Below are 25,140 nucleotides of genomic sequence, written 5' to 3' on the forward strand. Positions count from 1 at the left end.
ACCATTTCTTGTAGCAATTACTGTCTGCATGACAAGTGTTGGATTTGATTTGATTAAATTATTGTCGCATGTATTGGCACACAGTGAAAACTATTGTTTCTTGCACGCTATAGGGGAAGCGATGGCCTAGTGGCATTATCGCTAGCCTATTAATCCACAAACTCAGCTCACGTCCTGGGGACCCGGGTTCGAATCCTGCCACGGCAGATGGTGGAATTTGAATTCAATTAAAAAATATCTGGAATTAAGAATCTACTGATGACCATTGTCGATTGTCGGAAAATCCCATCAGGTTCACTAATGTCCTTTAGGGAAGGAAATTTGCTGTCTTTGCCTGGTCTGGCCTACACATGACTCCAGGGGCCCTATTTTACCATTGCACGGGCGCAAAAACATGGTAAAGTCAGGCGTGAGGCCATTAACGCGATCCGCGCCCACGTCCGCGCACGTGGCCACTTTACCGAGGCCCGGAAATGGCCGTGATCATTCTCTGGTGATGGTGTGGCGAGGGAGGAGGAGGCGGGTCAAATGTTCCTCTGGGGCGAAGGCGGGGGGAGTGGGGCCAGATCATTCTCTTGGTGCGGGGGGGGGGGGGGGGGTAGTGAGGCCAGATCATTCTCTTGGGGGAGAGGGGGAGTGAGGCCAGATCGTTCATGGAGGGGGGGGAGGTGGGTAAGATGTATCTCTGGTGGGGGGGGAGGCCTGATTGCTCACTGGTGGCAGGGGGGGGAGATGGATCTCGGGTGGGGGGGCAGAGGGGGTCCGCTGCCACTCCGCGGGTGATCGGTGGGGGGAAGGGGGCAGGGGGTCGCGATCAGTCTGGGTAAGGGGGGTGGATAAGGGGGACAGTGATGTCTGTGGGGACCATCGCTCCTGCTTTTCGCTCCCGGGTCGCTTTCTCCGCTTTCCGCGGCTCGGGAGCGATCTGACACGGGCGCGCTTTTTCAAATTTTTTTCTAACTGCGCATGCACAGTTCAGAGCTCCGATCATTTCGGGCGTGATAAGCCCCGCCCACAGCGCGATTCAGACCCGCTTTTTTTTTCAGGCTAAGTGCTAATGGGGGCGCCGGAGAACAAATTTCCAAGTCAGATCTGAAATCCGGCCAGATTCAGCACTTAGAATGAAAATGGTAAAATCAGGCCCCAGAGCCACAGCGATGTGGTTGACTCTCAACTGCCCTCTGAGCAAGGGTACCTAGGGATGGGCAATAAATCCTGGCCAACCAGTGATGCCCGTATCTCACAAATAAATCATTAAAAATACAGACAAAGCATACCATTCATAGAGTTCATGGGGAGAAAGAAAGGAGATGGTGCAGAATATAGTGTTACAGTAATAGCTAGGATGAAGAGAAAGATCAGAGAATGAAAGTTAAAGATAGAATTAGAGGGTATGCTGAGGACAGCTCGCAAAAGTTGCCACGCTCCGGTGCCATCTTGAATAATAATGCAACTTACTGTGTAAGAAGAAGAATTCTATGAGAAATGATTAACAAGTGCGCTGCCGGAGGAATTAACCCTCCAGTAAATCAGTAAAAGAGGAAAGGAAATTGTCAAAAGGGAACTCTATTGATGCTTATATTTGAACGGGGTGAGGGAAAGGCTAAAACAAGCGGGGCTAAATGAAAATCAAGAGGGAAGAGCATTCTCACCACTCGGTACAGTAGAGAGGCCACCAGGGCTGACTTAAAGGGACAATATCTTCAATAAAAGTGTTTGCAAAATTGGGAGAATTAGTTTGGTATTGGGCAACTTTTTGTTAAATTTTGTGGAAGGCAAACCAAAGCTCCATTTTAACACGATTTATCTAATTGCGTTTATCAACAACTGGGAGAAGGTTTATTAAGGACGACAAGACGGTATCCCTTTAAGAAGGCCTGCTGTTATTTTTGCAGGGAAGGTGACAGCAGGCAGTTCACTAACCTCTGGTACAAGAAGCAAAATGTTCATCAGACAGTAAACAATTTCACCATTGCTGCTCATGGGCAGACATCACACGGGGAAAAGGAAACTGGGGGTCTCGCAACAGAGAGGAGAAAAATGCAGAAATCTCGTACGATGTGGTAAGTAAAGCAGAGAGAGTGTTAACAGACCAAAATGATCGGCAAAACTGTACATCAATGGATAGCGTCTAAGCTGGAAGCATCTGCGGGCTTAACACAAAACGCTGCTTTTAAATTTCATGCATAAGTTCTACCTTAAAACTGATTGTCTTACTATCCTAGATCTGGTCCTGTGTAGTGAGACAGGAATAATTAATGATCTCACAGTTAGGGATCCTCTCGGAAGGAGCGATCACAGTATGGTTGAATTTAAAATGCAGATGAAGGGTGAGAAGGTACAATCCAATGCCAGTGTCTTGTGCTTAAACAAAGAAGACCACAATGGAATGAGGGAGGAGTTGGCTAAGGTAGACTGGGAGCAAAAACTTTATGGTGGGACAATTGAGGAACAGTGGAGGACTTTCAGAGCGATCTTTCACAGCGCTCAGCAAAAGTATATACCAGTGATAAGGAAGGGCTGTAGAAAAATAGATAATCAGCCGTGAATATCTAAGGAAATAACGGAGGGTATTAAATTGAAAGAAAATGCATACGAAGCAGCAAAGGTTAGTGGGAAACGAGAGGATTGGGAAATCTTTAAAGGTCAACAGAAAGACACGAAAAAAGCTGTAGAGAAAAGTAAGATAGATTATGAGAGTAAACTAGCTCAGAATAAAAACAGATAGCAAACATTTCTACAAATATATAAAATATAAAAGAGTGGCTCAGGTAAACATTGGTACTTTAGAGGATGAGAAGGGGGACTTAATCATGGGAAATGAGGAAATGGCCAAGGCATTGAACAGGTATTTTGTGTCGGATTTCACAGTGGAAGACACAAATAACATGCCAAAAATTGATGACAAGATTATGGCAGGTGAGGACCTAGAAACTATCATTTCACTAAGGAGGTAGTTTTGGGCAAGCTAGTGGGGCTAAAGGTAGACAAGTCTCCTGGCCCTGATAGAATGCCTCCCAGGGTACTAAAAGAGATGGCGGGAGAAATAACAAATATCGTGGTAATTTACCAAAATTCGCTGGACTCTAGGGTGGTTCCGGCAGATTGGAAAACAGCACTATTTAAAAAAGGCGGTAGACAAAAGGCAGCTAACTATAGGCCGGTTAGCTTAACTTCTGTAGTAGGGAAAATGCTTGAATCTATCATCAAGGAAGAAATAGCGAGACATCTGGATATAAATTGTCCCATTTGGGAAGACGCAGCATGGGTTCATGAAAGGCAGGTCATGTTTAATTAATTTACTGGAATTCTTTGAGGACCTTACGAGCGTGGTGGACAGTGGGGAACCAGTGGATGTGGTATATCTGGATTTCCAGAAGGCATTCGACAAGGTGCCACACCAGAGGCTGCTGCATAAGATAAAGGTGCACGGTGTTACGGGTAATGTATTAGCATGGATAAAGGATTGGTTAACTGACAGAAAGCAAAGAGTTGGGGTAAATGGGTGTTTTTCTGGTTGGCGATCAGTGACTAGTGGTGTGCCTCAGGGATCAGTGTTGGGACTCCAATTGTTTACAATTTACATAGATAATTTGGAGTTGGGGACCAAATGTAGTGTGTCAAAGTTCGCAGATGACATTAAGATGGGTGGTAGAGCAAAATGTGCAGAAGACACTGAATGTCTGCAAAGGGATATAGATAGTTTAAGTGAGTGGGCGAGGGTCTGGCAGATGGAGTACAATGTTGGTAAATATGAGGTCATCCATTTTGGTAGGAAAACAGCAAAATTGACTATTATTTAAAAGGTAAAAAATTGCAGCATGCTGCTGTGCAGAGGGACCTGGGTGTCCTTGTGCATGAATTGCAAAACGTTGGTTTGCAGGTGCAGTAGGTAATTAAGGTGGCAAATGGAATTTTGTCCTTCATTGCTAGAGGGATAAAATTTAAAAACAGGGAGGTTATGTTGCAGCTGTATCAGGTGCTGGTGAAGCCACACCTGGAGTACTGCGTAAAGCTTTGGTTCCTTACTTGAGAAATGATTTACTGGCACTGGAGGGGGTGCAGAAGAGATTCACTAGGTTGATTCTGGAGTTGAGAGGGTTGGCTTATGAGGAGAAACTGAGTACACTGGGACTATACTCATTGGAATTTAGAAGAATGAGGGGGGATCTTAAAGAAACATGAAGGGAATAGATAAGATAGAAGCAGGGAGGTTGTTTCCATGGCAGGTGAAACTAGAACTAGGGGGCATGGTCTCAAAATAAGGGGAAGCAGATTTAGGACTGAGTTGAGGAGGAATGTCTTCACACAAAGGGTTGTGAATCTGTGGAATTCCCTGCCCAGTGAAGCAGTTGAGGCTACCTCACTGAATGTTTTTAAGGCAAGGATAGATAAATTTTTGAACAGTAAAGGAATTAACGGTTATGGTGAGCGGGCGGGTAAGTGGAGCTGAGTCCATGAAAAGATCAGCCTGTTCTTATTGAATGGTGGAGCAGGCTTGAGGGTTCAGATGGCCTACTCCTGCTCCTGGTTCTTAGATTCTTATGTACTCACTCTCGCTCTCTCTTGTGACTGTGATGCAGCACAAAACAATTTTTATTTATTGGGAACGATCTAGAGAGTGAGTTGGCGAACTGGATTTTCACCTCCTTAGCCTGGGTTTGGATTCAATCTAGATGAATGGGAATGGGAAAGTCCTCCCTTCTCTGTGAGGGCTCAATGTGAAACAGTTTGGATGGCTAGGAACTAGTTTCTGTTGGGCATTGACACACACAATTTGGCCTTGAGTTGACAATTTCACTTTAAGGAGTTATCAGGATGCTCTGCTTGAGTGGCGGGAGGGGCGAGGGATTATATTCTCTTTGGTGCAGGGGTATAGAGAAAGAGTAGGGGAAATAGCACAGGCACGATGGACTGAATAGCCTTTTGATATTCTGTGCTGTATGATTTGATGATGTGGAGATGCCGCGTTGGACTGGGGTAAACACAGTAAGAATCCAACACCTGTTGGACTTTAACCTGGTGTTGTTAAACTTCTTACTGTATGATTGGACACAGTGCAGAAGGAGGCAATTTGGCCCATATTATTGAAGCAGAGAGCACTTTGCAATAGCCCATTTAAGCTTAATTGTTGCTGCCACCAACTCTGCCTGGACACGTTGCAGGAGTGTTTGACAGAAGTGTTATCGTGGCAGAGCCTCGATCAATTGAATGGCTTATGTTCTGTGCTGTATATTGTCTATCGTTCAATGTAATGATGGCTCAATGGTATTATCGCTTGACTATTAATCCAGAAACTCAGCTAATGTTCTGGGGACCCAGGTTTGAATCCCGCCACGGCAGATGGTGGAATTTGAATTCAATAAAAAAAATCTGGAATTAAGAATCTACTGATGACCATGAAACCATTGTTGACTATTGGTTCACTAATGTCCTTTAGGGAAGGAAATCTGCGGTCCTTACCTGGTCTGGCCTACATGTGAGTCCAGAGCCACAACAATGTGGTTGACTCTCAACTGCCCTCCAAGGGCAACTATGGATGGGCAATAAATGCTGGCCAGCCAGCGACGCCCGTGTCCCATAAATTAATTTAAAAACCATGAGATCTGCAGCTACAGCGTTACAGCGGAAGGCAGCCACTGGGCTGTGCTCCGCCAAGCTGGTCTCGAATCACATAGAACATAGAACATAGAACATTACAGCGCAGAACAGGCCCTTCGGCCCACGATGTTGCACCGACCAGTTAAAAAAAAACTGTGACCCTCCAACCTAAACCAATTTCTTTTCGTCCATGAACCTATCTACGGATCTCTTAAACGCCCCCAAACTAGGCGCATTTACTACTGATGCTGGCAGGGCATTCCAATCCCTCACCACCCTGACTATGCCGCATGATTCAGGGTGACACTGAGTGAGGGGGAATGAAACTGTCCCACTAACCTCTACTGCTGTGTCTAGACAATTCCTTCCCCTGCCAGCTGCTCTTGGGGGACGGAAATCCGCAGCGCACGGCCCTCTTACCACCAATTCAATCTAACACTAATTAATCAGAATACCAGCACCCAGCCTGTTGTAAAGCTGGCATCTCAGTAAGAGGTCTGAAGGATTGCCTTGTGCATTGGAAACTCACAACTTAATACATATCCAAGATTCTGCCATGCATGGGTGCTCGTTCCACACTGGCTCCTTCCCGAATCGACTACACACAGTCAACCATCATGTGATTCCCTACGTCAGACTGTGGGCAGTCCTGCCCGCCAGCCCCACATCCATCCTTGCTCTGCCTGAACACCTTTATACTACACTGCTGAGGCAAACATAGAAACATATAGAAACTAGCAGCAGGAGTAGGCCATTCGGCCCTTCGAGCCTGTTCTCCCATTCATTATGATCATGGCTGATCATCAGATTCAATATCGTGATCCCCCCCTTCTCCCCACATCCCTTGATCCATTTAACCCCAAGAGCTATATCTAATTTCTTCTTGAAATCTGACAATGTTTTGGCCTCAACTACTTTCTGTGGTAGTGAATTCCACACATTCACCACCCTCTGGGTGAAGAAATTTCTCCTCACCTCAGTTCTAAAAGGTTTACCCCTTATCCTCAAACTATGACCCCCAGTCCTGGACTCCCTCACCATTGGGAACATTCTTTCTGAATCTACCCCGTCTAACCCTGTTAGAATTTTATAAGTTTCTATGAGATCCCCTCTCACTCTTCGAAATTCCAGTGAATATAATCCTAACCGACTTAGTCTCTTGTCATATGACAGACCTGCCATCTCAGGAATCAGCCTGGTAAACCTTTGCTGCACTCCCTCTGTAGCAAGGACATCCTTTCTCAGATAAGGACGCCAAAACTGCACACAATACTCCTTGGCTTATACTCAGTGCCTTTCCCCCTAAGTCTGCAGCCTGAGTGGGCGTCACCTCAACCTGCAGACCATTCCACCAAGCCGAGTCATTCTTTTCTATTGGTGGGGTGTAGGGAAGGTCAGCTGGTGCCTGAGCGCGGGCTGCAATTGGCTTACAACCACTCCCCGATGTGCTAGCAAAGATCAGGTAGTACCTGAGCATGAGCTGCGATTGGCTGGCCAATCCAGTCCTGGCCACCTATAGGGTGAGGTGGTACTCGTGTGTGGGTTGTGATTGGCTGGTGGGTCATCCTGGCCATCATTGCTGGGAGCCAACACGTTCCCAGAATGCTTTGTGCAGTCACTCGGAGATTGAGGCCAATTCCTGGGGATTCCCGGCTGTTCCTGAAGGGTTGGCCACTCTACATTGAATATCCAAACTTGAAAAGCAGTTCATTCCCCATTGTGGGCAGTCTTCAAGCTGATGAACAACAATGACAGCAACTTATGGGAGGCACAGTGGCACAATGGGCAGGTGGCATGGTGGCACAACTGCCTCACAGCTCCAGGGGCCCAGGTTCAATATCAGTCTTGGATGACTGTCTGTGTGGAGTTTGTATGTTCTCACTATGTCTGCGTGGGTTTCCTCCGGGTGCTCCAGTTTTCTCCCACAGTCCAACGATGAGCAGGTTAGGTGGATTGGCCACGCCAAATTGCCCCTTAGTGTCAGGGGAACTAGCTAGGGTAAACGCATGGGGTTATTGGGATAGGGCCTGGGTGAGATAGTTCTTGATGCAGGCTCGATGGGCCGAATGACTTCCTTCTGCACTATAGAGATTCTATGACTACACTTGGGACATTTTATCATGTTAGAATTGCCACACAATGAATGTTTTTGTTACTTTTGTTCATTAAGTTGAAGACACTTCACAGGGATGTCACGATCTTAGAAGGAAAAGCACATTTAAGAATTGAGTAAAATGAAAATTAAAGAGAAAATTTGGAGAAAATGAAGAGAAGAATGGGATTGATAAGAGTGCATCCATTTGAAGGGTTTGCGAAGCAGCAGGGAAACAAATATTTACCTCAGTGACTAGGGGATGAAAAATGGTGTGGAGAGATAAGTGTTAGAATTGTCGAAGAGGTGAGTTCAAAGTGGAGAGAGAAGAGTATGGTTTACATCTGTGCGCTAAAAGCCTGGTCCAAAGGCTTATTTGGATAGAGTAACGTGAAAGGAGGGAAGTACTGCAGAGTAAGTGGGTACAGCAGGAGAGGAGGAAAAGAGGTAGAGCTCGTAAAGAGCTACGGCCATAGCCACTCCCAGCTGGAAAGGTAGTTTGTTTCCCGGAATCAAGCTGGTACTTTAAGCTGCTGTTTCAAAAACCCTCAGAGAAAAGAAACGCTATACTCAAATTGCAGAGAGGCTTTTCTAAGCTTGAAGCTAACTCATGGGCAGTAACTATTAGCTGGATTTAACTCATAGAGTTATACGGTACTGGATGTTGTTTGGAAAAGGGACATTTCTCAGAGTTCAGGAATGTAGATGGCTGGGAACAAGGGTTAACTTCACTAAGATTCTGTATGTGTGTATAAACTTACATGGAAACATAGAAACATAGAAACTAAAAGCGGGAGTAGGCCACTTGGCCCTTCGAGCCTGCTCCCCATTCATCTTGATCATAGCTGACCATCGAATTCACTATCCTGATTCCCCCTCCTCCCATATTCCTTGATCCCTTTAGTCCCAAGAGCTATATCTAATTTCTTCTTGAAATCTGACAATGTTTTGGCCTCAACTACTTTCTGTGGTAGTGAATTCTACACATTCACCACCCTCTGGGTGAAGAAATTTCTCCTCACCTCAGTTCCAAAAGGTTTACCCCTTATCCTCAAACTATGACCTCTAGTTCTGGACACCCCCCCCCCCCCCCCCCCCGCCCACCCCCCCACCACCACTGGGAACATTCTTTCTGGCTAACCCTGTTAGAATTTTATTGTACTTAAGTCTTGTATTGCACTATTTCTGGTTGTGTGTTTCTTTCAAGTCAATAAATATCCTTTTAAGATTGATTCCAACAAGACTAATCATTTCCTCAGATTTGCATATCTTGCCTCACATTGTGCCAAATTGGAAATATACACTTCTAAGAACCAGTTCCAAGTTACCCTTCTGGGTTTTGGAATATCCTCACAATTAACATCAGTGGGGTTCTCATCATCAGTCAATATCTGACACTGAGCCATACATGAGGAGATAGTAGGATATCGTGGCCAAAACTTTGGTCAGAAAGGTTTTAAGGAGAATCTTTAAGTAGAGGAGGTTTAGGGTCAGAATTCTACAACTTAGGGCCCAGCCAGCTGAAGACATGAATGCCAATGTTGATATAAAAATAATCAGAGATGTACATAGAGTCGGAATTGGACAAGTCCAGAGTTCTTGGAGGATTTCCGGGGGGGTGGGGCAGTGGGGGGGGGGGGGGGGGGGGGGGGGGGGGGGGCGGGTATAGGGAGCGGCAAAGACAAAAATGTATCAAAGCAATTTTCTCCAATCCCAGCCCAATCAATTCTGAGTAATATACTTCAGTTATGTTCATTTTCTCTTCCCAGGCTCCTCCTGTGGTGTTCTCTCCTGCTTCCAGCAGCCTTTGACTTTCAGTTGAACGACAAGTTTGGGAAATTTCAATCCCCTGGTTTTCCAACTGCATATGGAGACAATATCTATCAAACCTGGAACATTTCTGTCCCTGGTGGATTTGTGATAAAACTGTACTTCTCACATTTCAGCCTCGAGCCATCCTATCGCTGTGACTATGACCACATTAAGGTATCTCTAAACTAATTTCTTCAACAAAAGCACTCAAATAATAAAACAAAATATTGGGTGGGCGCGATGTTGGTCAAGGAACCTTCCAGAAACCAGCCTGAAACAACATTGGTATACGGGCGACATGGTGGCACAATGGTTAGCGCTGCTACCTCACAGCGCCAGAGACCCGGGTTCAATTCCAGCCTCGGGTCACTGACTGTGTGGAGTTTGCACATTCTCCCTGTGTCCTCCGGGTGCTCTGGTTTCCTCCCACAGTCTAAAGACGTGAGCGTTAGGTGGATTTGCCATGTTAAAAATTACCCGTTTATGTCCCAAGATGTGGAGGTTAGATGGATTAGCCATGGTAAATGGTTATGGGGATAAGGCAGGGGAAAAGGCCTGGGTAAGATACTCTGTTACAGAGTCGGTGGGCTTGATGGGCTGAATGGCCTCTTCTGCATTGTAGGGTTTCTAAGATTCTAAATTCTAAGAATTAAGGGGAGGCAGTGATGTCACTGGACTAGTAATTCACGGTAACGTTCTGGGGACCCCGGTTTGAATCCTACCATGGCAGATTTAATAAAAATTTAGAATTAAAAGTCTAAAGATGACCATGAAATGATTGTGATAAAAACACAACCTATGTTCTTTCGGGAAGGAAATCTGTCCCTATATGTGATTCTAGAGCCACAGCAATGTGGCTTAAATATCCTAGCAAGATAATTAAGTTTAAGTTTCTTTATTAGTGTCACAGGTAGGCTTATATTAACACTGCAATGAAGTTACTGTGAAAATCTCCGAGTCGCCACACTCCTGCGCCTGTTCGGGTACACTGAGGGAGAATTTAGCACAGCCAATGCATCTAACCAGCACGCCTTTCGAACTGTGGGAGGAAACCGGAGCACCCGGAGGAAAGCCACGCAGACATGGGGAAAACGTGTAAACTCGGCACAGACAGTGACCCAAGCTGGGAATCGAACCTGGATCCTTGGCGCTGTAAGGCAGCAGTGCTAACCATTGTGCCACCATGCCATCCCTGTTACCGATTTAATGGGTAACAAGTGAAATTAAGAATCTGCTGATGACCATGAAACCATTGTCGATTGTTGGAAGAATCCATCTGGTTCACTAATGTCCTTTAGGGACATAAATCTGCTGTCCTTGCCCGGTCTGGCCTACATGTGACTCCAGAACCACAGGCTGACTCTCAACTGCCCTCGAAGGGCAACTAAGGGCAATAAATGTTGGCCAGCAAGTGACGCCCGTGGCCCACGAATGAATGAAAAAAGGGAATTCCAGGATCTAAAGGCTGGACTTCTGAAAGCAGAGCTGCCAAATTGTGGTGGGGCAGAGGGGATTGCTCAGACCTCTAAATGATGGCCCAGCCAGTGATGCCCACGTCCCATGAACGAACAAAATAAAAATTAATCTGGTCTTTATAGTAACATTTCAAATCAATTTATGAAGGAGTCTTGCTACTTTAAACGCACTGTTAAAAATGTTTGTGACTTTCTTGGAAATGCAGATGAAATTTCCAGGGTGACAGATGATATCACTGTGCGTCACAGCAAAAGGCATTCTCCCCATCAAGCTGGTTGTTGAAGACAGCGTACATTAGGCTTTCACTTTCATGTGGCTGTGAATTAAATAATTACAAGCGGCAGATGTGACTAGAGACATAATGACCCGACTGGTCATGTAGATTATTTCGCATCAATCTCAGAAGTGCTTACGTTAGACTGGAGTGGTCTGAAGGCTGGACAGCCAGCAGTCAGGAGCTGCTAATTCTAGCAAAGCAGATGCGTAATGAAAGCTGACATCCCATTATGCTGCTTGGTACAGAGTATTGAGCGCAGATTAAAGTATCAGCCAACATTAGTGTAAAAATACACACGAGAATGCAAAAATGATAAAAGATATGGACAAAACGAACAAGGGAAAAAATGGATTGAAATTGTCCTGTCAAACATTAGTACATAAAATGTGTTAACAGACTTGTTTAAAATTCCCCTGTGCTCAAAATAGAATCAGAGAATCCCTACAGTGCAGAAGGAAGACATTTGATTTGATTTCATTTGATTTATTATTTTCACATGTATTAATATACAGACAAAGCATACCGTATAGAGAAGAAGAGGAGAGAGCACAGACTGTAATGTTACAGTCATAGCTGGGGTGTAGAGAAAGATCCACTTAATATGGAGTTTTCAAAGCATAGAACGACAGTAAAAGATAGCACTAAAGGATACAGCTTGCAAGAGGTTGCCAAGCTCCGGCGCCATCTTGGATCAATCGGCCTATCAAGTCTACACCGACAACAATTCCACCCAGGCCCTATACCCGTAACCCCACATATTTACCCTGCTAATTCTCCCTGACACTAAGGGGAAATTGAACATTGCCAACCAACTTAACCTGCACATCTTTGGACTGTGGAGGAAACCGGAGCACCCGGAGGAAACCCACGCAGACACGGGGAGAGCGTGCAAACTCCACACAGTCACCCGAGGCCGGAATTGAACCCGTGTCCCTAGTGCTGTGAGACAGCAGTGCTAACCACTGCCGCCTCTGCCCCCGTTCCTTAATGAATTAATACCTTTGTTAAAGTAATGGATATCTTATACATGCGGTCTTATAACTAATAGAGCACAAGTGACTTATACCCTGAAATTTAACAAAAAGACTAGAAAAAGAAGTTTAACTTTTTTTTAAAGTGCCAACGTTTTTTTGTTCAGATCTTGTTGGAGGGACAACAGCTGGCCAAGCTCTGTGGTGAAACCAGCACAGATACAGAAGAGGCTCCGGGTGACAAACTCTTCATTTCCACAGGGAACAACATGACAGTGATATTCAGAACTGATTATTCAAATGAGAAAAACTACACTGGATTTGCTGCACATTATGCAGCTGTCGGTAAGATTCTATCTACTTTTCTACCTGAATCTGTATGCAAGAATCATAAAATCCCTACAGTGCTGAAGGAGGCTATTCGACCCATCAAGTCTGCACCGACCACAATCCCACCCAGGCCCTATTTCCGTAATCCCACATATTTGTCTTGCTAATCCCTGAAACTAGGGTCAATTTAGCATGGCCAATCCACCTAACCCGCACATCTTCGGACTGTGGGAGGAAACCGGAGCACTCGGAGGAAACCCACACAAACACGGGGAGAACGTGCAAACTCTGCACAGACAGTGACTCAAGCTGGGAATTGAACCTGGGTCCCTAGCGCTGTGCCACCGAGCAGCCCAAACTATTCTATTCGAGATGGGCACCTTTTCGGAGTTGTGAAGGGCTAGTATGGAACAAATGTTTGGAAATAGAGACATAGAAACTAGAAGCAAGAGGAGGCCATTTGGCCCTTCACGCCTGCACCGCCATTCATTTTGATCATGGCTGATCATCAAATTCAATATCCTGATCCCTCCTTTCCCCCATATCCCTTGATCCTTTTAGCCCCAAGAGCTATATCTAATTTATTCTTGAAATCGCACAACGTTTTGACCTCAACTACTTTCTGTGGTAGTGAATTCCACACATTCACTACTCTCTGGGTAATGAAATTTCTCCTCACCTCAGTCCCAAAAAATTTAACCCTTATCTTCAAACTATGACCCCTAATATCAGCCCCAACATCACCAAGCCCCTTTGTTAGCTACCTTATACCCAAATGGATTGATTATAAGATCTGTTATATTCAAAAATCCCACCATGGCCTTGCCCCACCTGAGCTCCATGAGTCCAGCAAGCATGTGTACATGTTTGGACACTGGTATATTTCTTTATTCTCCCTCCCGCTGCCTGAAAATCAGTGACCATTCCTTCAGTGATTGCTCAGTCCTCCGGAATTCCTTCTGAAAATCCCTCCCCTCGTCTGCACTCCCCTTCGGCTTTCAAACGCTTCCTTAAAATCCTAACCATTGGCCATGCATCTCTATAACACCGTTATCACCTCTACCTTCTCTGCTGTTTGATGTCTACCTGATAAACAGCTCTGGAATGATGCACCAAATCTCCAAACCCGCACTCATTGGCTTCCACTGCACTGGGATCCAGCAACAGGAACAAATTCAAACTTTCATCATTGTGTTCAAATCCCTCCATGGATGCCACCTTCCTAGTTCTGTAACTTCCCATAACCCTCTGGGATCTCTGTGCCCCTCCAGTCTGAGTCTCTAGGGCAACCCCAATTTCTATCCCACACCCCCCTCTGCCCCCACCACGATTTGGCAGCTCTGCTTTCAAAAGTCCAGCCATTAGGTCCTGGAATTCCCTTTTTTCTTTCATTCGTGGGCCACGGGCGTCACTGGCTGGCCAACATTTATTGCCCATCCCTAGTTGCTCTTCGAGGGCAGTTGAGAGTCAACGTGTGGTTCTGGAGTCACATGTAGGCCAGACCAGGCAAGGACAGCAGATTTATGTCCCTAAAGGACATTAGTGAACCAGATGGATTTTTCCAACAATCGACAATGGTTTCATGGTCATCAGCAGATTCTTAATTTCAGATTTTATTTATTGAATTCAAATTCCACCAGCTGCCGTGGTGGGATTCGAACCCAGGTCCCCAGAACATTGGCTGAGTTTCTGGATTAATAGTCTAGCAATAATACCACTGGCCCATCACCTCCTTCCTACTTTGTTCCCTCTCACTCCTTCAATAAGATACCCCTTGAAAGCTATCTTTTTGACCAAGCTTTTGGGCAAATTTGGAGACCCATTTAAAGTCACATCTCTCCAAATCTTTCCTGTCCTGTCTGCAACATACCTGTCAGTGTCGGAGCCAGAAAATCCAGCTCAATATTTAACTTGATATCAAATTTTGTTTGATAATGCGCATGGGGATGTTGTGCTGCATTTGAGGTGCTACACAAATGCAAGTTTTTGTTCACGACATGAAGAATCATAGAAGCCCTACAGTGCAGAAGGAGGCCATTCGGCCCATCAAGTCTGCACCAGCCTTCCTACCACCCAAGTCCTATCCCCGTAACCCCACCTATTTGCTCCCCCCCTAACCCACACTAAGGGGTAACTTAGCATGGCTAATTCGCCTAACCCGCACATCTTTGGACTGGGGGAGGAAACCAGGGCACCCGGAGGAAACCCGCACAGACACAGGGAGAATGTACAAACTCCACACATTCAGTCACCTAAGCTCGGAATTGAACCCAGGTCCCTGGCGCTGTGAGGCATCAGTGCTAATCACTGTGCCACCATACTGACTGTTGAAGGCTCCTTTGATGCAGAGCATGATCGATGACTGGAAGAGGTTATTCTAGAAGTGTGATTGATATTTGGACATTGGACTTGTTTAAAAAACATGGCTAGATGATGTAAATGGGACAAGATAGGAAGTAATGCAAGAAACAGAATAACCCATTCAGCTCTCGAGACTGTTAGACCAATCATTTAGATTATTGCTGATCATTAGCTTAGCTCCATTCGCCACTTGGTTCCGTAATATTTGCTATCCTTATCTTAACAAGAATCTATCATTATCAAATTTGAAATTTCCAATTGCGCCCCTCCCCCAATCTCAACAACTTTTTGGGTAAGAATTCCATGTTTTTGCCACCTTTTCTGACATTAGCACTGAATCATAGAACAGAATTCCTACAGTGCAGAAGGAGGCCATTCAGCCCATCGAGTCTGCACCGACCACAATCCCACCCAGGCCCTATCCCCATAACCCCACATATTTACCCTGCTAATCCCCCTGATGTGGAGAGGCCGGCGTTGGACTGGGGTAAACACAGTGAGAAGTCTAACAACACCAGGTTAAAGTCCAATAGGTTTATTTGGTAGCAAAAACCACTTGACACCAGGGTCAATTTAGCACGGCCAATAAACCTAACCCGCACATCTTTGGACTGTGGGAGGAAACCGGAGCACCCGGAGGAAACCCACGCAGACACGGGGAGAATGTGCAAACTCCACACAGAGAGTGACCCAAGCAGGGAATTGAACCTGGTACCCTGGGGCTGTGAGGCAGCAGTGCTAACCACTGTACCACCGTGCTGCCCTGAAAAGCCTAGCTCTAATGTAAAGGGTATTTTCCTTTGTCCTGGCCTTTCCTAGTGTATTGCCCCATCTAATCTATCTACCAGAACTCTGTAGGGGATCTTTTATTCCACACGTGGTGGTCTCCGCCACCACTCTTGGACGTGTGTGTGTGTCTTCTGCAGCTAGAGGAAACGATGATGTGGAGATGGCGGCGTTGGACTGGGGTAAACACAGTAAGAGTTTTAACAAGACCAGGTTAAAGTCCAACAGGTTTATTTGGTAGCAAATGCCATTAGCTTTCGGAGCGCTGCTCCTTCGTCAGATGGAGTGGATATCTGCTCTCAAACAGGGCATACAGAGACAAAAAATCAAGTTACAGAATACTGATTAGAATGCGAATCTTTACAGCTAATCAGATCTTAAAGATACAGACAATGTGAGTGGAGGGAGCATTAAGCACAGGTTAAAGAGATGTGTATTGTCTCCAGTCAGGACAGCCAGTGAGATTCTGCAAGATTCATGTGTGCAGAACTTGGGCTATCAGTTTCTGCTCAGCGACTCTGCGCTGTCGTGTGTCGTGAAGGCCACCTTGGAGAACGCTTACCCGAAGATCAGAGGCTGAATGCCCATGACCGCTGAAGTGCTCCCCCACAGGAAGAGAACAGTCTTGCCTGGTGATTGTCGAGCGGTGTTCATTCATCCATTGTCGTAGCGTCACATGAGGACGGCCTAAACCGGGATCTTGGGTTCATGTCACACTATCGGTAACCCCCACAGCTTGCCTCCTGGACTTGCAGAATCTCACTGGCTGTCCTGTCTGGAGACAATACACATCTCTTTAACCTGTGCTTAATGCTCCCTCCACTCACATTGTCTGTATCTTTAAGACCAGATTAGCTGTAAAGATTTGCATTCTAATAGAGGGTTGGTAGGAGGAGAGGTACTCAATACAATTAATGTTACCAGAGAGGCAGTGCTTGGTAGACTAACGGGACGGAAGGTGGACAAGTCCCCGGGCCCGGATGGAATGCATCCCAGGGTACTGAAAGAAATGTCAGAGGTAATAGCGGATGCGTCAGTGGTTATTTATCAAAGTGCCGGTGGATTGGAAAACGGCTAATGTTACACCGCTGTTTAAAAAAGGAAATAGACAAAAGGTGGGTAACTACAGGCCGGTTAGCTTAACGTCTGTAGTTGGGAAAATGCTGGAATCCATCATTAAAGAAGAAATAGCAGGCCATCTGGATAAGAATAGTTCGATTAAGCAGACGCAGCATGGATTCATGAGCGGAAACTCGTGCTTGACGAACTTGTTGGATTTTTATGAAGATGTGACTAGTGCGGTTGATGGAGGGGAACCGGTGGATGCGGTGTTTTTGGATTTCCAAAAGGCGTTTGATAAGGTGCCTCACAAAAGGTTGCTGAAGAAGATTGGGTCATACGGAGTTGGGGGTAGGGTGTTAGCGTGGATTGGGGATTGGCTATCCGACAGGAAGCAGAGAGTCGGAATAAATGGGTGCTTTTCTGGTTGGCAGATGGTAACTAGTGGCGTGCCGCAGGGATCGGTACTGGGGCCTCAACTATTTACCATTTATATAGACGATCTGGAGGAGTGGACTGAGTGTAGGGGAACAAAGTTTGCAGACGACACAAAGATAAGTGGAAAAGTGAATCGTGTGGAGGGCGTAGAGATCTGCAGAGAGATTTGGACAGGCTGAGTGAATGGGCGAGGATCTGGCAGATGGAGTATAACGTTAACAAATGCGAGGTTATTCACTTTGGAAGAAATAATAGCAAATTGGATTATTATCTAAATGGAAAGAAATTACAACATGCTGCTGTGCAGAGGGACCTGGGGGTCCTTGTGCATGAGACGCAAAAACCCAGTCTGCAGGTGCAACAGGTGATCAAGAAGGCAAATGGGATGTTGGCCTATATCGCAAGGGGGATAGAATATAAAAACAGCGATGTCTTGCTGCATCTGTACAGGGCATTGGTGAGGCCGCAGCTGGAATACTGTGTGCAGTATTGGTCTCCTTATTTGCGGAAGGATATATTGGCCTTGGAGGGAGTGCAGAGAAGGTTCACCAGGTTGATACCAGAGATGAGGGGTGTTGATTGTGAGGAGAGACTGAGCAGATTGGGTTTGTATTGGTTGGAATTTAGAAGGCTGAGGGGGGATCTTATAGAGACCTATAAGATAATGAAGGGGCTGGATAGGGTAGAGGTGGAGAGATTCTTTCCACTTAGAAAGGAAACTAGAACTAGAGGGCACAGCCTCAAAATAAAGGGGGATCGGTTTAGGACAGAGTTGAGGAGGAACTTCTTCTCTCAGAGGGTGGTGAATCTCTGGAATTCTCTGCCCACTGAAGTGGTGGAGGCTACCTCGTTGAATATGTTTAAATCATAAACGGATAGATGGATTCCTGATCGGTAAGGGAATTAGGGGTTATAGGGATCAGGCGGGTAAGTGGAACTGATCCACTTCAGATCAGCCATGATCTTATTGAATGGCGGGGCAGGCTCGAGGGGCTAGGTGGCCTACTCCTGCTCCTATTTCTTATGTTCTTAATCAGTATTCTGTAACTTGATTTTGTGTCTCTGTATGCCCTGTTTGAGAGCAGATATCCACTCCACCTGACGAAGGAGCAGTGCTCCGAAAGCTAATGGCATTTGCTACCAAATAAACCTGTTGGACTTTAACCTGGTGTTGTTAAAGCTGGAGGAAACGGCAGAAATGTCACACTGGGATGACTTTGCAGGAGAGAGAGAAAGTGAGCCACTATTTATGCCTGACCAGTGAACCCGTTTGAGAGAGCGTTTTCGAGGTGCCCGAACCCCTATGGTTCTAGACTTTGGAATTATGTTCTAGCTCTGTGATCCACCAGAATGAAAAGAGAGATGAGTGGGTGACACAGAAGGCCAGATTTTATTCAGGAATGAATGAAATTAACCAGACCTGTCAACATGCACATAACCAGTTACTCTGCTATGGAAGGAGGAGACTATAATGATGGATATTTTTAAGTTTATGCAATTTTACATAATTCCTAACTACCCTTCCTCAACACTTGGCTAATTGAAGATTTCTGGGGACTGTAGATTACACTCTCACTCCTGGGGTCAAAGAAGCAGCACTGTCTTTAAGAAAAGGTCAGGGCTGTCTTGCCTTCAAGGAACACGCGTGGTCAGGTAGGTATAAAAATCTTTGCTGTGCAACCCAGTCCTTCAGTCTGGGGTTGTGTTCGAAAATGTGGTTTCTTGTATCCTGGATCTTTGCTGGTAAATACTTGTTGAATATCTTTCTTTGTGGTTGAAGAGTAATTTTAGAGTCTTTTTAGCTGTTGGAGCTGATAAGGATGTGGAGATGCCGGCGTTGGACTGGGGTAAACACAGTAAGAGTTTTAACAACACCAGGTTTTAAAGTCCAACAGGTTGGACTTTAAAACCTGTTGGACTTTAACCTGGTGTTGTTAAAACTGGGCATTCGGCCTCTGATATTCGGGTAAGCGTTCTCCAAGGCGGCCTTCACGACACACGACAGCGCAGAGTCGCTGAGCAGAAACTGATAGCCAAGTTCCGCACACACGCGGACGGCCTCAACCGGGATATTGGGTTCATGTCACACTATTTGTAACGCCCACAGTTGCGTGGACCTGCAGAGTTTCACTGGCTGTCTTGTCTGGAGACAATACACATCTTTTTAGCCTGTCTTGATGCTCTCTCCACTCCCATTGTTTTGTTTCTTAAAGACTTGATTAGTTGTAAGTATTCGCATTCCAACCATTATTCATGTAAATTGAGTCTGTGTCTTTATAAACTCTGTTTGTGAACAGAATTCCCATTCACCTGAAGAAGGGGCTTAGAGCTTCGAAAGCTTGTGTGGCTTTTGCTACCAAATAAACCTGTTGGACTTTAACCTGGTGTTGTTAAACTTCTTACTGTTGTTAAAACTCTTACTGAGCTGATAAGGAACAAGGTTGAGGCTCAGTCAAAGTTATTTTGTTTTGCTTGGAGAAAAGTCCCTGGCTGTAGTTGTGGAGCAGTGAACCACCCGGGTGCTTGGGCTACCAGAATCTCCTGTCCTTTGTCTTTATCCAATTTTAAAAAGATGCAGCCTTTGAATTTCTGGCAGGCTTCTCCCAACGGTTGGTTTAATTTTGACGAGTGCTTGGAGCTGATGAGGTGTGAAATGGTTTTCATTGTCCTCAGGGAGTGTTGATCGCTTTCCCATCGAGATGGATTTGCAAGACACAGCCTGGGCCCAAACCTATTAGATTTGACAGACAACTTGGAGTCTGTAATGTGTACTGTCCATAGATTTGTAATGAGTGGCATTGTTAGCCAGGTATGGAAGGGCCCGTTTTTGCATAACGAGCAGTCTAGTTTTTCTGTGACTCATCATCCTTTGTCTGCTCAAGCAACTCCTCGATGGATTTGATAAGGCTGTGTATCTCTTTGTCTGTCGATGTCTTGTTTGCAGCCATTTTAAATCCATGTGTTCTGAAACACAGAATTTTAAGTTTGTCTTTATTTCAGCCAGTTTTGTCCATATTCCACATATTGTATTAGTGTCCATTAAAAGGTGGATTTACCTCATCTTATACCTCTAGTGCCATAAAGTATACAACCCTTTGTGTAGCCCTCTTAAGATAAAGGGGTGAACAACATTAGTTTTTAAAATTACTTTTTGTATAGAACATAGAACATTACAGCACAGTACAGGCCCTTCGGCCCTCGATGTTGCGCCGACCAGTGAAACCAATCTAAAGCCCATCTAACCTACACTATTCCAATATCATCCATATGTTTATCCAATGACCATTTAAATGCAATGACCATTTAAATATTCTTTATGTTGGCGAGTCCACTATTGCTGCAGGCAGGGCATTCCACACCCTTACCACTCTCTGAGTGAAGAACCTACCTCTGACATCTGTCTTATATCTATCACCCCTCAATTTAAAGCTATGTCCCCTTGTGCTAGCTATCACCATCCGAGGAAAAAGGCTCTCACTATCCACCCTATCTAATCCTCTGATCATCTTGTAAGCCTCTATTAAGTTACCTCTTAACCTTCTTCTCTCTAACGAAAACAACCTCAAGTCCCTCAGCCTTTCCTCATAAGACATTCCCACCATACCAGGCTATATCCTAGTAAATCTCCTCTGCACCCTTTCCAATGCATCCACATCCTTCCTATAATGCGGTGACCAGAACTGTACGCAATAGTCCAAGTGCAGCCGCATCAGAGTTTTGTACAGCTGCAACATGACCTCCTGGCTCCGAAACTCAATCCCTCTACTGTCCATAAGCTTGTCGCGATTTCTGTACATGGATCCCTAAATCTCTCTGCTCGTCTCCAATTCCTAGCTCCTTGCCATTTAGAAAGTTCCTCACATTAAATTTCATCTGCCAGTTTTGCCCGTTCACCAATTCCATCAATGTTCCATCAATGTCCCTTTGCAACCTTCTGCTATTTATACTATTTACTGTCCACTCAATTCAGTTTTGTCAGCAAACTTGGATATACAGCTCACTAACCCTTCATCCATAACATTTATGAATATCATTACAAGCTGAGCCCCTAGTATAAATCCTGAGGAGTCATATCCTGCCAGTTTGGGTATGTAGCCATTATCCCTACTTAGTGGAACAGCAGTTAGCGCTGCTGCCACACAGCGCCAGGGAGCCGGGCTCGATTCTCGGCTTGGGGCTACCGTCTGTGTAGAGTTTGCATGTTCTCTCCATGGCTTTCCTCCGGGAGCTCCGGTTTCCTCCCTCAGTCTGAAAGGTGTGCTTGTTAGGTGCATTGGCCATGCTAAATTCTCCCTCAGTGTACCCGAACAGGTGCCGGAGTGTGGTGACTAGGGGATTTCCACAGTAACTTCATTGCAGCGTTAATGTAAGCCTACTTATGACACTAATAAATAAACTTTACCTCCTACTTTTTAAACAATTCCCTGTCTAAGCTAATAGGCTGTCATCATTCTTATTTAGTTAACAATTATCTCTTTGGAACTTTGTCAAATGTCTTCTGGAAATCCTTACAAATAACATTGAAAACCAATCTTTATCCATCAAAAAAATTCAACTCGGCCCATTAACCATGAATGTTCTTTACAAAATGTTTGATCATCTCATATATAATAGTCAGTCACTGTCATTAATAACAGATTCTCGTCATTTCTGATGGATTAATAAGTTTTTGATGTTCTCGGTTATCCATCCTACCTTTCTGGAATAATGGACTGACATTATTGGGCAGTTTGCCCATCCAAGGGGACAATTCTTATAATGAGAGCGTTTGGGAAGATCATGACTAACACATCAACAATTTTGTTACCTCCTTACTTTAATGAAGATTTGTCTAAATTTAAACTTATTAATTTCTCCATCATCATTTTCTTTGCCTATTTTCAAAATCTTGTTATTTCTTCCTCTTGATTTATTTTTAATTTTTCTTTTATCCTTAACCAAGGCTGGTACAAAGTAATTATTTAGCCAGATTGCCATTTCCTGATTTCAATACTTGCGGCACGGTGGCACAATGGTTAGCTCTGCTGCCTCACAGCGCCAGGGACCAGGGTTCGATTCCTGCCTTGAGTGACTGTCTGTGTGGAGTTTGCACGTTCTCCCCGTGTCTGTGTGGGTTTCCTCCGGATGCTCGGGTTTCCTCCCACAGTCCGAAAGACTGGTTAGGTGGATTGGCCATGCCAAAGTGCCCCTTAGTGTCAGGGGGATTAGCAGGGTAAATACGTGGGGTTACGGGGCCTGGGTGGATTTGTTGTCAGTGCGGGCTCAATGGGCCTAATGGTCTCCTTCTGCACCAAATGGATTCAATGATTCTATGTGCAGGTTAGGTGGATTGGCCATGCTAAATTGCTCCTTAGTGTCCCAGGATAGAACAAAGAACAAAAATTTACAGCACAGGAACAAGCCCTCCAAGCCTGCACCGACCATGCTGCCCAACTGAACTGAAACCCCCTCCTCTTCCGGGGACCATATCCCTCTATTCCCATCCTATTCATGTACTTGTCAAGATGCCCCCTAAAAATCATTATCGTATCTGCAAGCCAGACACCGACGCCACACTGTTATGGAACCTCACAGCTCCCCATTGGGGAGCCCGGTCGTCCGCATGACAAGTGGGGGTACTAACCTCTACACTAATGAGGAAGTTGCTAGGAAATGTAGGTTATGTGGATTAGCGGGTTAATACGTGAGGTTATAGGGTTAGGATCTGGGTGGGATGCTCTACTGGAGATTCAGTCCTTGATATCCCTCATAACCATTTGAATCAGTGCAGAAGGAGGTCATTCGGCCCATTGAGTCTGCACCAACTACAATCCCACCCAGGCCCAATGCCCGCAACCCCAAATATTTACCCTGTGATTCCCTCTGACACTACAGTTAATTTATCGTGGCCAATCAACCTAACCCACACATCTTTGGATTGTGGGAGGAAACCAGAGCACCCAGAGGAAACCCATGCAGATACGGGGAGAATGTGCAAATTCCGCACAGATAGTGACCTGAGGCTGGAATTGAACCCAGGTCCCTCGCGCTGTGAGGCAGCAGTGCTAACCACTGTGCCACCGTGCCGCCCGTTTCTCGTATTCAATTTTTGAGCAGCTCTTGCCAGTTCATTTGTATACTTTTGCCGTTCTTCCAGTTTATGGGATCACTGTTGTGGTTTACCTGAATGGGAGTACTTTCTTTCAATTTTATACCATCCCTCACTTCCCTTGCTGGCCAAGGTTGTTCAATGACATACAAAGAGCTCTGGCAGCTTGGGGCAATGTATAATTCTTATATTCCACCAAGTAATTTTTGGAACATTTCACTGTCCACCTGTAGTTTTGTCCATTAATAGTCCTGCCCAATCTATTGGAGTCAATTCCTGCCTTACCCTAAATTTAACACTTTGGTGTATGACTCACACTTCTCCCTCTCAAAGTGGCAGTAAATCCAACATGTTAAAGTTTAAAGTTTATTTATTAGTGTCACAAGTGGTCTTACATTGTCACTTACATTATCAACGACATTATCACGGTACACAGAAGCGCTGGTTAGGTGCATTGGCCATGCTGAATTCTCCCTCAGTGTACCCGAACAGGCGCCGGAGTGTGGCGACTAGGGGATTTTCACAGTAACTTCATTGCAGCGTTAATGGAAGCCTACTTGTGGCACTAATAAATAGACTTTAAAACTTTAAAATTTTTAAGTGTTGCAAGGGAAATGTGATAGTCTGGCCAGGAGCAAGAACTATTGTAATATCTTCCATGGATGGATCGCCTGCATGTACTCAGTGGATGGCCACTTGGATAAGAACAGAGGGCTTAGGAGCAAGACTAGGCCATTTGGCCCTTCTGACTGGCTCTGCCATTCGATAAGATCGTGGCTGATCTGGTTGTGGTCTCAGCTCCACTTTCCTGGCTTCCCCCATAACCCTTGACTGCCTTCTCTGTAGGAAATAGAAACATAGAAGATAGGAGAAGGAGAAGGCCATATGGCCCTTCGAGCCTGCTCCGCCATTCATTATGATCATGGCTGATCCTGCTTTTTCTCCATAACCTTTGATCCCATTTGCCCCAAGTGCTTTTTCCAGCCGTCTCTTGAATTCATTCAATGATTTGGCATCAACTACTTCCTGTGGTAATGAATTCCACAAGCTCACCACTCTTTGGGTGAAGAAATGTCTCCTCACCTCCGTCCTAAATGGTCTACCCTGAATCCTCAGACTGTGACCCCTGGTTCTGGACTCCCCCACCATCGGGAACATTCTCCCTGCATCTACCCTGTCTAGACCTGTTAGAATTTTATAAGTCTCTGTGCGATCCCCCCTCATTCATCGGAACTCCAGCGAAAACAATCCTAACCTAGTCAATCTCTCCTCATAAATCAGTCCTGCCATCCCAGAATCAGCCTGGTAACCCTTTGCTGCACTCCCTCGAGAGCAAGAACATCTTTCCTCAGAAAAGTAGACCAAAACTGCACACAGTACTTTAGGTGTGGCCTCACCAAGGCCCTGTATAGCTGCAGCAACACATCTCTGCTCCTGTACTCAAAACCTCACGCAATGAAGGTCAACATGCCATTTGCCTTCTTTACCGCCTGCTGCACCTGCATGCTTACCTTCAGTGACTGGTGCACAAGGACACCCAGGTCCCGATGCACACTCCCCTCTCTCAATTTACATCCATTCAGGTAGTAATCTGCCTTCTTGTTTTTGCTTCCAAAGTGAATAACCTCACACTTATCCAAATTATACTGCATCTGCCATTGATTAGCCCACTCACCCAACCTGTCCAGATCATGCTGAAGGATCTCTGCATCCTCATCACAGTTCATCCTCCCACCCAACTTGGTATCAACGGCAAACTTTGAGATGTTACATTTTGTTCCCTCATCCAAATCATTAATATATATTGTGAATAGCTAGGGCCCCAGCACCGATCCCTGTAGCGCCCCAC

General features: G+C 45.4%; 1 protein-coding gene across 1 annotated transcript in view; it reads left to right on the plus strand.

Annotated features, from left to right (window-relative positions):
* Positions 1–473: 473 nt before the first annotated feature.
* Positions 474–25,140, plus strand: part of LOC144510220 (mannan-binding lectin serine protease 1-like) — a 31,396-nt gene continuing 6,729 nt past the window's right edge. Inside the window, exons 1-4 of the mRNA XM_078239715.1 lie at positions 474–493; positions 1,896–2,063; positions 9,463–9,679; positions 12,397–12,574. Of these exons, the coding sequence (XP_078095841.1) occupies positions 474–493; positions 1,896–2,063; positions 9,463–9,679; positions 12,397–12,574 (583 nt within the window). The remainder of the gene's footprint in view (positions 494–1,895; positions 2,064–9,462; positions 9,680–12,396; positions 12,575–25,140) is intronic.

This window comes from Mustelus asterias, chromosome 22 (assembly GCF_964213995.1).
Source record: "Mustelus asterias chromosome 22, sMusAst1.hap1.1, whole genome shotgun sequence".
NCBI classification, from domain to species: domain Eukaryota; kingdom Metazoa; phylum Chordata; class Chondrichthyes; order Carcharhiniformes; family Triakidae; genus Mustelus; species Mustelus asterias.